Below are 13,712 nucleotides of genomic sequence, written 5' to 3'. Positions count from 1 at the left end.
AAGGGGGGGGAGAGGGGGGAGAGGGAAGGGTATAATGCTCTACTTTTTTTCTCTTGTCGCCAAAGAAAAACGCATTGAAAAGACAAAGTGGAGCAAAGTTGTGATAACACTAGAAAAAAAAGCGCAGGCTGATGAGAAGAAGATGAACAAGTCTAGAGGTGTGTATCAAAAAAAAAGAAAGGAACAGCATGAGGGGAGTGTGTTAGACTCATGCCCCCCAGAAACAAACGTAAAAACCGACATTTCATGTAAATGTCGTGGCGCAAAAATGAACCGACGCGAGCGCGTGCGGGTTGAAGTACAAAACCCATAGAAAAAAGGTTATTACAAAGCTTCAAAAAAAGAAAAAAAGAAAACAAAGCCATATCATCGTGTTTATCGCCAAACAAAAAAACCCGAGGGGGAGGGAGAAAGAGATCCGGATCAATCACGTGCCGTACATCCGAACGTACACAGTCGACCCCCTTTAATCCTCCCGAATTTATAATACCATAAAACGCCCCACACATCCAAAGATAGTCGCAAAACGCCCTTACGCAAAAGTCCACTTTTTAGATCAACCCACACGCTCCGAAACACGACCGCGTTCGATCTGCTCAACGCGATCTTTAGAGTCAGTGCGCTTCATGCGGGACCGGGCCAGGGCAGCAGCAGCGGCCGCTTCTTCGTGTTCGCGGGCCAAGCGACGCAGGGCGGCTTTGGCCTCCTCAAGCGGAATGCTATCGCTGCGTTTAGGACTATTCTGGCGCGAAGGGCGTTGACTGGGTGCATTGGAGGTAGGGGTCGAGGGCTGATAGCGGATGCTATTTGCCCGGGTGCTGGCGACACTGAAGCCGTTCTTTGTGCTGCTGGGACGACTGGGGCGGAACTCGGTGCTGACGGATTCTTGGCTGCGGTTGTCGGCATCGCGGGCGGGCGAGTTTCTACGGGAGCGGACGTAGTTTGGGTCGTCGCGCTTGATCATGTGGCGGAACTGCTGCGTTTGGGCGTCGAGGACCCAGCGTTGGTAGCCGGCTGCGCCGTTGGCGTTGCCGGGGATGAAGGCGTCGTGTTCGTCCCAGCACTTGACCCATGCTACGTCGTCGATGCGAAAGAAACCAGCTTGGACTTCTTTGCCTTTGTCGTCTTTGATCATGACCGTCTTCTTCCGCTTGTAGAACTCTGGCTCCAGAAAGTAGCGGCCGAGTGCATGGGAATACTTGAGCGGGATGGGCGTCTCCAAGGGAATATAGTCTTTTCCATCAGATCCCTTGATGGTTGACTTGCTATTGCTCTCTGGCTTGGATGCATCCTTGAGGGTCGCTATCAAGAACCAGCCTCGACCGGGGATGCTCTCGTACTGGCCAGGGACTGGGCTGTTCCACTCTTCAACAACCCTAGATAGGTCGACCTTGCTGGATTTGAACCATTTGTGTGGCAAAAAGGCCTTTTGAGTAGCAACAAAGAGGTTGGGCGCCATTCCAGTGGTGTTTGGCGAAACAGAACAAACGAGGGTCCCGCTTACTGCTGTAAAGTGGTCCTCCGGGGACAGTCGGCGGTAGTAGTGGGTCTTGAATCCGGGGTCGGCAGATGCTCGCAGGCAAAAAAAGGCCTCGTGGAGGAGAATTTGTCTTTTTTTTTCGTAGAGCAGGTTGGCGTGGATTGTAAAATGGCCAGGCGGGATAGTTCGAGGTCGGGTGAGCCGGAAGGGAGGCAGCGTGATGAGTGGTGTTGACAAAGGGTTGCTGCGACCAGGAGATTTTTGGGTTTGTGTGACGAGCCGAAGACTGCCAATCACTGCGTGCGATGCACGACTGTGTCGCTATGAAGAGCGAGGCAAAGCCTTCGAGCTTGATTCACGTGGGCGTTAAAGGAGGATTCTCGAAACAAAGGCTCTGGGGTGACCAGATATTTGAAGCACGGGAACTAAAATAGTGTTGGCCTGGAAAATCTTTCCCAGGCTCGCGGAAGGAAATTGGGTTGCGCTTCGACCTACCGTGGGTACACCTAGCAAGTGCGGGCCATGGACCGGGGAGCTAATAGTCAGAAAATCGTATGCGCATCTAAGCATGCTGTCCTTTGGTTACGTCGCGCCCCGATTGCAACCGGCAAGATGGGGAGAAAAACCAACGGGGAGTCCCTCGTCATGAGGGCGAGCACTGCCTCAATCAGGTCCTCTCAGTCAGACACGTTGTCCGGTTGTTTCCTTGATGAAACCACGGATGTGCTGATCGCGGTGGTTTGCATGTTCATATCCGAATCCGCATGCGTGCCTACCTGACAACATGCCACATGCGTTCGAATGGAGGGTGGCCTTCGCGCCAATCAGGGCGCCTCGCCGCCAGGCGTGGATGCATCAGGCCAGCCTACGCGATTACCGTGTGGCAGCAATCTGGCAGGGCCCGGAGAGTGTGTGTGCGCGCAATTGTGCAAGGTGGCAGGGCAGGCACAGACAGATGGCTGCTTCATGGGCTTCATGGCGGTGTGGTGCATGCTGGGTTGAGGTGTGCGGATGAGAAAGGAACAGAGTGGGTCGGCATGGCGTCGACTAGTAGAGCGCGGAATCGCATGGCGCGTCCCCGTTAGCGAGCGCCGGCCAGGAGACTCCAGGAAACAAGGAAACACGCGGCGCCTGTCTTTTTGACATACGCAGTAACCATCCCCAGCATTTCACGTCAAACCTTCCGCGCGAGACAGGTGGGAGAATGTCGTTCTGAGCTCCCTTCAATTTCCCTTCCGCCTCATGCTATACCGTCCGCCGTCCCCAGCTCTTGTAGCCCTACCAAACAGCCCAGACCCTATAAACAAGACCGAAGCAGCCCAGCGTCGCAAGCCAAAAGCTTGCTTCCCCCAGCCCACGAGGTTAAACTATCCTTTGCTTCTGGAAGCTCCTGCTTCCGGACCTGCGACGCCGCCAAGCCAACCTTCCCAGGGGCATTGCGGCTCTGGCGTTGCCCACCCCTACACCTAACCCCCCAACGACGACTCGCACATGTCATGGCTTTGTTATCGCCAGAACTGCCTTATCAGCATGCATGCAGGCATGTGCACACACACAGTGGTCGTCGCATCTCATCGACTAGGGGGCGGTGAGGGTGGGTGAGCTGAACAGTCCGAATGTTGCAGTCGTGGCGTTGGTGGTGGTGAGTGTGGATACCAGAGTAAGTAGGTATGCTAATTCAGCCTGCTCCTGTACAGCCTCATGCAGTACAAGCAGCCTGCAAGAATAAATAGACATGGTCGTTTTGATAACGAATATAATTAACACCATACCGTATCGCACCGGCGCGTCTTATGCGCCTCGTGTTTTGGGCGCGGCCAAGAATATCTGACTTGCTTAATGTTTATCAGCCGGAGTCCGACAAGTCTCTGGCTGGCTACAGTCAGCAACACTCATGCAGGGTAATCACAACACACGCGACATGATCGGCGCCTCACCTTGAGCATGTGAAGGAATGCCATGTAGCCAGTATATATCCCAGGCTTGGCGTAGACCGTGCTACATCTCTTCACTCCATTTCCCAAAACAACGCTCGTTAGATGCAGTCTTCTGCGCGAGCGCCAAAGGAAATGCTCAAGGCGTAGCTGAACTGCTGTTAGACTTCTGTCCATGTGTCTCGCCAACACACTGTCCGACCCAAACCCACATCACGCGTCCTACATCACTGCGGAGGAAAAGAATCGTCCTGGTGGTTTTGGCTCGTTTTTCATTGCATTCCTACGGCTTCTGTCCTTTCATGTCCTGGGTCATGCCGCGGTAGCATGTCGCAATGCTTTTTTGAAGTGCATGCTTCTCCTCGTACCGCATCAAAGGGTACTGTGAGCCAAAGAAGATGAAAAGCCTTCCCATTGAGATCGTAACTAATCAGAGAGACGCCTTGTATGCCCCGCCCTAAAGTAAATCCACACACATCTACGACTCGGTCTTGACGCGGGCCTTGCCGTTGGTGACCTTGACACCAAGTTGCTTCGCGCGGGCAATGATGTCGATGCGCTTTCGTGCTGATACGGCGTGGGCGATCCTGCAATTGGTTAGCGGGTCGCGTCGTGCATGGCGTGGCCGGGCCAACGTACTCTGCGGCGAAGGTGCTGTTGTGCATGAGGAGAAGGTCAACATCGGCGACTGAAGTCGTTAGCTGGCGTCCAAAATCGCTGCGACAATCGATATGTAGCCTACCGTTGTTGACAACAAAAGCCTTGTGGCCGCTGGGCATCATGTGGCGGGTCTTCTTGTTGGAGCCGTATCCGATCTGTAAATCCTTCCGTCAGCTCCTGTCCTCCAAATATCCCAGCTTGATCCAAAACAAAAAACATCCGCCACAAAAAAATTCCTTCGCGAAACGGTTGATTGAGGCAGTCGTACCTTAGGCATAGCAGCTCGGCCCTTGAACCGCCTGCGGACGGCGTTGTCGATACCCTTGGGCTTGCGCCATGATGGGTCAACGCCTACCCATTGTCAGATCTTGTTCCATCGTTTCCAATTCCCACATGTCTCTTACACTTGAAGCGGTCCGACTGGTGACGGTTGAAGCGCTTGGTGTCTGCAAATGGATACGTCAGTCGCGAAATTTCGAGGTCATCGAGGCAGGTGCCGGCGTACGCTTCTTGACGATCGGGACGTGCTTCTTAGCGGCGACCATCTACATAGAGTCAGTATAGTCGCAGCAATCTATTGTCATGGGATACGCACTTTGACTGCTGTGTGGTTAGTTTGTCGTGAGAAACTGGACGTTGTCGTGATGTAGCGAAAATCAAGCCCGGCACTGTTGGCTCTGCTAAGACGCTAAGCAAACCTAAGCGAGCTGCATCAGCCACACCCAAGTGGCGCAACACCTTCTGCGCCGTTTCCGTCTGGCAAGCCTCATCAAAAATGCATGCATTGTTTAATTGTAGAATCAACACGATGATTATTTTCACCAAATATGTTTCTACGTGATCACTACATGCTACTAACCAGACTTTACGAATGCATGTGTGCGATGCTGAAGATGAATGCTCCATACTCTCTGGACCCACACCTGCAAAACCCTGCCAATCCCACGACAGCCAAGACGTGGCTCAGTCATCCACACGTTGTGCCATGCTCATCTCCACGTACCCATTGAGAATATGTCTGTGAATTACTCATATCGAGCGAATCTATCTACTAAAGGATGTTCTGCGGTCACCAAAGTGCTACAAAGATGGATCAAGGGTATGCTATGCTCCCGTGAATGTCGTACCTAGGTTTGAATAAGACCGCCTTCAGATATGCAAGCTGCATTCACCCATCGTAGCAAGCCATATCATATCGTCTACCCCAACTCGCCGCTGCTCATACCACTAGAAGTTCAAATCGAAGGACCGACGTAAACAACGTGAGAGAGGCTTCAGTACTCCTCATCCATAACCTCCTCCTTGGTATCCCCTCGCTTCTCCTTCTTGACCCATTCGACAAACTCGTCAATGACAGAGGGCCAAGATGACTCCTCACTCCAGAAGCCCATCGAATCGTCGTCAAGGGTGAGCTGTGCAAATTTGAGTGTCTCGTTCCACATATCCTTGTTGACGCTCTTTTTCCACTGAGAGTTAACAAACTCGGTCCACCAGCTCAGCCATGGTGTCTTCTCAGTCGACCACTTCACTGCTGACAACGGTGATCCAAATAGAAGTTCCCAGAATACGACTGCGCTGTCGAGGGCGACTGCTTTCTGGCCCTGTGCCCTGGCAAGAGGAAATGTGAACTTGTACACCCGGGTGAAGAGCTCCTTGTTCTTGGGAAGCTCATCCTTTACACTTTGGATGTACATCCTCTGTTTTTCAACGGTGTCGCAGCTATATTTCAGTTAGAATCTGAATAGCACCTGTCAAACAGATTCTGCCATTTGACTTACTTGCGCTCTGTCCAGCCCTTTACGAAACCTTCACGGCTCATCTCACCCATTGTGGGCGCCTGGATGATTTCAAAAGTAGCTAGAGCATCTAGATCTTCAGCATTGACGCCGATGTCCGCGAAGAACTTCATGGTACCCTCGACTCCAACGACATCTTTGTCCTGGGCATCGGCCTCTCGGTACTTGTCAAATAGCGCGTTGAGAGCAGACTTGGCCGCAGGAGAAGCCTGGGGAGTGCTTCCACCACTGTAGTACCTATTTCATGGCGTTAGTGTCTATAAATCTGAAATCAAGGTTGTGATATTAAAAGTTGCAAATGGAGATAATTAGTAATGGGCGGGGATGAGCTGCACGAACTCTTCCACAACACATAGAAGGAGCGACAGCATGACAGGAGGATTGTTACTGTCGTTTTTCGCGGTTATAATTTCGGGCTTCCACTTGTTGGAGATACTCCCCTTGATGGCGTTCACAAATGCAACCCTCAATTTCTCGTTCAAAGAGTGGAGAAATGCCACACGTACGCACGATGCCCATGGGAAGTCGCTGCCTGGAGAGGGACCAAATAGCTTGCCAAAGCGGCATGTTTGTTCAGTGTCCAACAGGCCGAGGAACTCTTCGTACGAAAGGCCCGCAGTTATCGGTTCGTTCCACGCCTGTGGTGGAAGCCACCTGACTTTATCGGCAAGATTCAGCTGGTGGTAACCGCTGACTTCCTTGTCCCAAATCGATGCATAGGTGCCAAAGTCCTGGCGATTCTGAACTCTCAGAGTATGCTTTTGAAGTGCATATTCTGCTTCTTGGTCATCGAGCTTCTGCATTCTCCCCAAACCACCTCGCAACGACACAACTGGCTGTGGACGCAGATGAAATTCGGATGCAGAAGTCCTGAGAAAGGGAGCTTCTGAAGAGTCAAAAGCTTTCATCAAATCAAGGACCGGTGAACTCGGAAAATAAGTAGCCCGGCAAGGAGCCGTAATGTTACGTATGTTGGAGGACGTAACTGCGGGAATGCCCAAACTCCCATATTCGACATGGTGAGATGATCGAAACAGATCGTGTGAAGTGACGGCAGAATTTGGAAGGCTAAGCGTATTGTACAGCACCTGACTGAGGTGTTCAGCTTGAAGCCTGTGCTGTTCTAGCTGGAGATTGCGTGGCCTAGTGGGCAGTGTGGAGGCAGAATGTGAGGTCGAGCGTCTATTATCTGGCTCAATCCCCCTTTTCCCGGGATCTGAAACAGTGACAGAAGGCCGGGCAGTCTCTTGGAAAGGTTGTTCTTCCTCCACGGGCGGTAGCTCGGCGTTGGGATCTAGAAGCGTTGTCGGACTGCATAGCTCAAGGGTATCACGTGAAGAGGATGTGGAGCGTGAACTCGAACACGAGCCACTCAAGCTGATACGCTGTCGTCGGTTACGCCCTGCAAGCAGTCTGGCCCTGTCCTGCGAGGAACCAAACATGGCGGACTGAGGCGCTTGCTGAAACTACGACAGCTCAATACAATGACGGCCGAAGTGTCTTGCAACCTTTTGTGTTGCTGCAATCGTTGTATATGCCTTGTATGTGGTCGGTTGTTCAGCGCGAAGACAGGTGGAAAAAACCTGCTGGACGATTTGTTGTGGGCTGAGAACATGTGGAAGGAGGACATAACGTTGCGCATCTGAACCGAGAGAAGTAGCAATCGCGCAAGTTTCATGAAAAGGGCTGTCCATGGTGCAGGAGCACTGTTGTGTGCCATTCCTTCCAAGGGTTGTCGTTTGTGACTACTCCGGCTATGCTTCCAGGAATGGCAATCTTGGTCGTATCTTGGCACTTAGTGGTCCGCATTTGGCTCTCTGTGGCTTCTGATGTGAACAAAGGCCTATGTTCTCTGGGTATATGTGTGGGCCCTTGATGCAATTGCCTGCTGGTGGTTGTGCTACCTCTCTTTGGGTCTGTTGCCACTTTGAACCGACAAATGCAGGGTGGTCGGTTTCACATTTGGGTCGAAGCTGCATGTGTACTGTGTGGTGACCGTGTGTATAGGCGGTTCACAACAACCACGGATGGGGTGGTGGAAAAAGCAAAAGAGAGTTATACATACGCGTTTACGGCGCTCTGGGCGTCCCACCCGTAGCTCTTCAGCGCCCTTATCGCTGAGTTACGGTCGAGCTGAGTGAAGTTCATGAATTGCTGAATAGCAGCCTTTTGCTGGGAACTGTAGACTGCCGGCATTTTGGATTAGCGCGGTAGGTAAGACGGCTGGGTGGTGGTTGCAAGCTTGAGATGGGCAGTGGTGGCCGGGCTGCTCGCAGTGGCAACAGGGGCGGGGCAGAGTCTAGTGCAGAGTCTAGGGATAGAGGAGTAGAAAAAGGGGAAGAGTGCGAGGGTCCAGGACGTATAGAGTCCCGGTGGTGCGCCTCGAAATTACAGAACGGGGTTGTATGGTAGGGCTGGCGGGACTTTGGGCAAGCTGGTGACGCAGCGAGTGTCCGACCCCGCCGACAGCCCACCATTGGCCCCTCAGGTCGCAAAGCCACATGCCATGCCTCGGAATTAGGCCCGCAGCAACAGGGTTACTCTGCATCTCGACCTCTGCCCGCTGCCCGCTGCCCGCTGCCCTCACCACCAACTCTTTCTTGGATCAAACCAGGCCATGGCAAACGGCGTCTTTGGCTTACCTAAATCATTGCCCGATGCAGTACTTTTGCCTTTCCTGACAGCCCTCGTCTTCTTCTCGGAATGGCCCGTGGCTGTGCCGTCATCTGTCGTCTTGCGCTTGGGTGGCATGAGTAGGGCCGGTGTGACCTTGGCCGTGGGCTGGAGGTTGTCGATGTTGAAGTGGTGAGGGTTCAGAGAGTTGCGCTTTGGTCGGGCACAGGGAAGCTCGTGCGCCTGGTCGATATCTGTGCGCTTGAGGCAGAGCAGCAGTTGACGGGCCAAGCCGCGAACAAGTACCATAAGGAACAGGCCTGGTTAATACTACCGCAAATGGCAAGCGATACTGGCATACCCAGTGTATGGAATGCGACCGACTCTTGCTCTGACAAGTACGGCATTCGTGGTGAAGGTGGATGCGTGTTTCCCAATCACCAGGAGCCTCACTGGCCACCCTGTACTAGTGACGTTGGTGAGTCCTACCAAATAAGTAGTCAAAATGAGCACGTCCGCCTACACAGACTACTAGTGGCCGAGTCGCAAAACTGACGCGGAATCATGTGCGTTGGAAACCCATGCAGAACATCATTCAATCCCCAACACCAACGTCACAGCATCAGCCCACATTAACCACAGGCTTTCAAAAGCCCACGCACGTTCCAACTTGACAAATTCGTACTCGTAGCCTTCATTGCATATATTCACTCGGTGTCAAGTTGCAGGACAGCAACAAATGCCTAGATTCGTACAATATCCACCCGCGTTCGTTCCCAGAGCTTATGTGCCATAGCTATCCCCTTCTCCCGGTCCGCATCGCTGACGGCAGCAGGCTGAACAATCACCCGTGCATACGTTCCAGCTGCCCGCCGTTTGGCCAATGTGCCAGGGTTGACAATCAGTACAGACTCAACGACCTATCATTTTGTTAGCATATTGCATTACCATACATCCACCAGGTATACATACTTTGACAGTGCCCTGGAGCACACTGGGTGTGATCAGTATGTCAGGCCGTACGTTGAGCATCTCGCCCAGTTTGAGATAGCTAGTGTCTAGCATGGTACCAAGCGGGAGGAACGGACTAGGCATTTGCTCCTCGTCTGCCTCTTCTCCTTCTTTCCTTTCACCATTAGCAATATTGCTCTTCATCACCTTTTCCTCAATTGGCGTAGGCATGAACTGCTGCTTCTCTCTCCCAGTAGGCGGAAATAGAGGCAAGAAACTCCGTTGCTCGATCAGGTTGCGAGCACACCGTTCATAAATGTTTGTTGCGCGCGCTTTGCCACCTGCAAGCTCTTCTCTTCGGAGCATATCAAGGTTGTCAAGCGAAGACATGCCTACTGTCATCTCATTCATGCTGACAGTCATGGGGTTCGTGACGCACTGCACCATCTTCCCTGCTGCGCCAAAGCCAAGCTCCTTCTTGATAAACTTGTCCTGTGGGAAAGCAGCATGGTGATGATGTGCATCCCTTAGACTAGGTACCAGGAGAACATTACACGTCGGTACGCGCTTATTGAAGCTTTGGATGGCGCTCGAGATGTGGTGGCGGAATAGATCAGTCATAGTCGCCTGATCTGGACTCACGCCTGGTGGTGCATCGAAATCTCCCGACCGGATTTGAGGATGCTCTGCGTCGAGAAAGGGACCAATCAGGATGATGGAGTCCGCATATGCTTCTGCAGCCTTATCTAGAAAAGCATGTAGAGGTGCAAAATCAAGGTTTTGCTCGGTTGTGTAGGGTCCAGATGCAATCATTAGAGTCAGAGGTCGGACATTGTCTGGATCAGAGTCGGGCGTGTCAAGGTATCGTGCGTTGATGGCGTCAAGCTCGTCCGGCTTTGTAGCAGGTGGGTTCAGAAGTGGCAGTGAAAGGACCTCGGAGACCACGAAAGAGTCGCCAGATGCATTGGTACCGCGCAGCGCAACAATTTGACCGGGAAAGAAATTGTATGACTGAAGTCCCTCGATGTTGAGCGGTACGCGACGCCCCGAGCCATGCCGCCGCGAGCCTTCAAGCACAAGTGATGCTGTGTTGAGCTTGCCTTCGCTCGTATCGCACGCTATCCTTCCAACAGCAATAATCTCGCTGGGCGATGCGTAGTTGGGATTGCCAAATGCACTCTCATCGAGACCTGCAGATTCTCTGAGGATATCACGGAACTCGTCAATCCTGTCGTCCAGTACTTCTGATGCTTCGGAAAGCTTCATTGCCATGGTCCGGTACGAGAACTTGGACATGTCTGTGTTGGCCTTGAGTTTGATGCGGGGTTCCTTGGGCTCCTCCGAAGGTGGCTCTGGAATAGCAATATCCCCCTGCATAAACTGTTCTGTAATATCGTTCGCGTTGGTACGAGAGGCGAAGTCAAAGACACTGAGCGATGGTTAGAGGGTGCTTCTGCAGTGTTGCTTGAATGCCTACGGTCCGCCCGAAGTCTCGGCCTTTGGTGTCATGAAGCCTCCCGGTGAGCTCATTTCATGTGCCTTGTTCGCTTTGCCTCCTGGTGTTTGGAAGTTGGCTTTGCGCTTGACAGTGCTGCCATTAACCCCGCTAGGAGCACTTGGGCGTGGTGTATTGGGAACAAGCCCTTCTAGCCTTTTTTCCTCAGTCAGCGTGTTGTAATCTGTAACCTTGCCGTCGCTGAACATACATGTCATACATGTCCCCGCCCTTTGCTCTTGGTGTTGGCTGACCCCGCTTGACTTCGTTTCTTTGCTGTGCCTTGCCTCTGCTTTCTCGCTCCAATGCATCTTGTATAGTCTTCTTAAAATCTTGTGCCGTCTTGACGTCCATTTTGTTTTCTTCTCCCCCCATTTTCATGTTGTACGCCTGCCACTTGAAGTCCAACTCTTCGGGCGAGATGGAGTATAACCGGCACATGGACTGCAATTCGGCGAGAACATCGGCGGGGAATTCATCATCCTTGGTGTCACAGTAGCGCTCAAAGCGCTCGGTGAGTTCTGTCGCTACGTCGTCCATTGTAATGCGGATTGTGGATGGTATGGGGTGCTAGATGCGAAAGCACTTTGCGCGTGGAGACAGGGAAGACGCGTAGTAGACGCGTTGGATCTGGGCTAGAATAGACGTGGTCTAGCCCGGAGGATCAGTATGCAAGGGTCCACTATGTCTCCCGAAAGTTTACCAGCGCTGACCCTATCCTCAACAACCCGACTGTGGTTTCCTTCTTTGCTTCTCAATTCCCTAATAATTCTACAGACTCTTAGTCTCTCAATTTGTGTCCTAAATCTCTCAACATGTCAGCAATGGGCCCATTCGCAGAACCCGCTGAGGGCTGCAAGCCACCCGCAGCCCCGGCCCTGACCGCCGACCAGCAGACCAAATACGACCAGCTCCTTGCCGATGTTCGCACCTGGGATGCGCTGCCCACGACTTTGGCCAATGCCACCGAAACATCTCCCATCACTGACGATGAGCGCATGTGGCTCACCCGCGAATGTCTTCTCCGATATCTCCGTGCTGTAAAGTGGAATGTCCAACAAGCTGCAGAACGCCTACGCTCTTCGCTGGTATGGCGGCGTGAGTACGGCACCGACACCTTCACTGCCGACTACATTTCCGAGGAAAATGCTTCTGGCAAGCAGGTCTTGCTGGGATTCGACAAGGAGGGAAGGCCATGCCTCTACCTATTGCCCCAGAACCAGAACACCAAGGAATCCCCTAAACAGGTCCAACACTTGGTTTACATGCTGGAGCGCACTATCGACATTCATCCGCCAGGCCAGGAGGGCCTAGCACTGTTGATTGACTTCAAGAACACTGGATCTGGAGGAGTCCCTAGCATGGCCACAGTAAAGCAGGTTCTTTACATCTTGCAGAACCACTACCCCGAGAGACTTGGCAGGGCACTGCTCACAAATGGTAAGCGCTACCTTGGCCAGATTTGACTCGTGTTTACTAAACCTACTATAGTTCCCTGGTTTGTCACTACGTTCCTGAAGCTTATCCAACCCTTCATCGATCCCGTCACCAAATCGAAGATGAAGACGAACGAGCCCCTTCCAAGCCATATCCCCGCTTCTCAGCTCATGAAGGTTTCTGGCGGAGATGTGGACTTCAAATACGACCACTCTGTATACTGGCCTGCTCTTGACAAGCTCGTCACTGAAAGGAGACAGCAAAGGAAAGAGCGGTGGGAGAAGGCTGGCAAGATCATTGGAGAGAGCGAAATCTACTTGTGGGGTGGAGACGAGCCGAGCCTCAACTCTGGAAAGGCCGAAGTGCCAGCAGCGACTGAACAGGCGGAAGCAGCCGCCTCAAAAGATACAGCTACACCTGCCGTGGCTGGAGAGACCAACGGCACTGAGCTAGCTGAAGGTGTTGAGAAGCTCGCCATCAAGGAGGGCGTGCCGGTCAAGGCTGAAGCCTGAGCTTAGGCTTTGTTTCTGAACGCTTGCTTGTTACCTAATCGATAGACATGTATGAAACACGCACACGATAGACTAGGGAGTTCAGGTTCAACGGCCCTGCTTATCCATAGAGTTGGATGATTCACGAAATCAATATTCTTACCTCTATCTATTGACACATCATTAATGGCGATTGTAGGGATGCAAAACCAGGCATTGTTTGGGGGAGTCAAGGCGCTCGTATTATTAATAACTTTACGACTGGATTCCAACAGGATAAGGTTTCGGCATGCAAAGTTGCCGTTTCCGGGTCCATCTCTGCGGTTCAGAGTGAAGCATCACGCTCTTCAGCACAGAGTTTATTGCGAGGATGGCCGTGCTTGAGGAAAAATTGGGATGAATGAGTACGTCGTAGGTGGCTGAGTGGATTAGAGGATTCTTGGGTAGGTAGGAGGCGAGGGGGCTAGGCATGTGTGGATCAGGGCTCAGTGGTATTGTGATTGTGTCACTCTGAGATAGATATTGCAGGATTGTGCTTGTTGGATTCAAAGTGATACATCTTTTGCTTGTCGCTGCAGGTTTATTCAGATCTCGCAGCGATTGCTCATAATTCTTGAATGTGGTGTGGATGATAGGCTCTCTAGTTGCTAAGCATGGTGCATTGCACAGTCGTCAAGACGAGGAGCAAGTCGGAAGAAACAGACATCACAGTGTGCCTGAACTAGTGGAATAGGATAAGTTATATCATACTGACAATCAATCCGAAGACAAGGACAAAGTATGCTTGAATCTGTGAACCGATCCACTATGATAACAAGAAAGTTCCTCTGTACAGTCTTCAAGAAGTCGAAATGC

General features: G+C 52.1%; 6 protein-coding genes across 6 annotated transcripts; 2 read left to right on the top strand and 4 right to left on the bottom strand.

Moving 5' to 3' along the window:
• Positions 1 to 556: 556 nt before the first annotated feature.
• Positions 557 to 1,459, bottom strand: COCVIDRAFT_16557 (hypothetical protein; the record flags this gene model as incomplete). The annotated part of the gene is made up of 1 exon (XM_014700430.1): positions 557 to 1,459. The coding sequence occupies one exon, from the start codon at positions 1,457 to 1,459 to the stop codon at positions 557 to 559; it is 903 nt and encodes a 300-aa protein (XP_014555916.1).
• An 805-nt stretch (positions 1,460 to 2,264) lies between these two features.
• COCVIDRAFT_38349 (hypothetical protein) lies at positions 2,265 to 2,950 on the top strand (the record flags this gene model as incomplete). The annotated part of the gene is made up of 2 exons (XM_014700456.1): positions 2,265 to 2,392; positions 2,698 to 2,950. 2 exons carry the CDS (start codon positions 2,265 to 2,267, stop codon positions 2,948 to 2,950), a joined length of 381 nt encoding a protein of 126 aa, XP_014555942.1.
• Positions 2,951 to 3,892: 942 nt separating this feature from the next.
• On the bottom strand, positions 3,893 to 7,312 carry COCVIDRAFT_101024 (hypothetical protein; the record flags this gene model as incomplete). Its single annotated transcript, XM_014700455.1, has 9 exons — positions 3,893 to 4,001; positions 4,054 to 4,102; positions 4,157 to 4,229; positions 4,343 to 4,425; positions 4,479 to 4,520; positions 4,580 to 4,619; positions 5,370 to 5,793; positions 5,853 to 6,107; positions 6,468 to 7,312. The coding sequence occupies 9 exons, from the start codon at positions 7,310 to 7,312 to the stop codon at positions 3,893 to 3,895; spliced, it is 1,920 nt and encodes a 639-aa protein (XP_014555941.1).
• A 613-nt stretch (positions 7,313 to 7,925) lies between these two features.
• COCVIDRAFT_100964 (hypothetical protein) lies at positions 7,926 to 8,792 on the bottom strand (the record flags this gene model as incomplete). Its single annotated transcript, XM_014700454.1, has 2 exons — positions 7,926 to 8,056; positions 8,513 to 8,792. 2 exons carry the CDS (start codon positions 8,790 to 8,792, stop codon positions 7,926 to 7,928), a joined length of 411 nt encoding a protein of 136 aa, XP_014555940.1.
• A 434-nt stretch (positions 8,793 to 9,226) lies between these two features.
• COCVIDRAFT_101076 (hypothetical protein) lies at positions 9,227 to 11,469 on the bottom strand (the record flags this gene model as incomplete). Its single annotated transcript, XM_014700453.1, has 4 exons — positions 9,227 to 9,403; positions 9,456 to 10,863; positions 10,912 to 11,085; positions 11,141 to 11,469. The coding sequence occupies 4 exons, from the start codon at positions 11,467 to 11,469 to the stop codon at positions 9,227 to 9,229; spliced, it is 2,088 nt and encodes a 695-aa protein (XP_014555939.1).
• Positions 11,470 to 11,744: 275 nt separating this feature from the next.
• COCVIDRAFT_101030 (hypothetical protein) lies at positions 11,745 to 12,878 on the top strand (the record flags this gene model as incomplete). Its single annotated transcript, XM_014700452.1, has 2 exons — positions 11,745 to 12,369; positions 12,421 to 12,878. 2 exons carry the CDS (start codon positions 11,745 to 11,747, stop codon positions 12,876 to 12,878), a joined length of 1,083 nt encoding a protein of 360 aa, XP_014555938.1.
• Between the last annotated feature and the right edge of the window lie 834 nt (positions 12,879 to 13,712).

This window comes from Bipolaris victoriae (genome assembly GCF_000527765.1).
Source record: "Bipolaris victoriae FI3 unplaced genomic scaffold scaffold_49, whole genome shotgun sequence".
Lineage (NCBI taxonomy): Eukaryota > Fungi > Ascomycota > Dothideomycetes > Pleosporales > Pleosporaceae > Bipolaris > Bipolaris victoriae.
The sequence above is the reverse complement of the archived record's forward strand: the minus strand, read 5'-3'. Positions and strand labels throughout refer to the sequence as shown.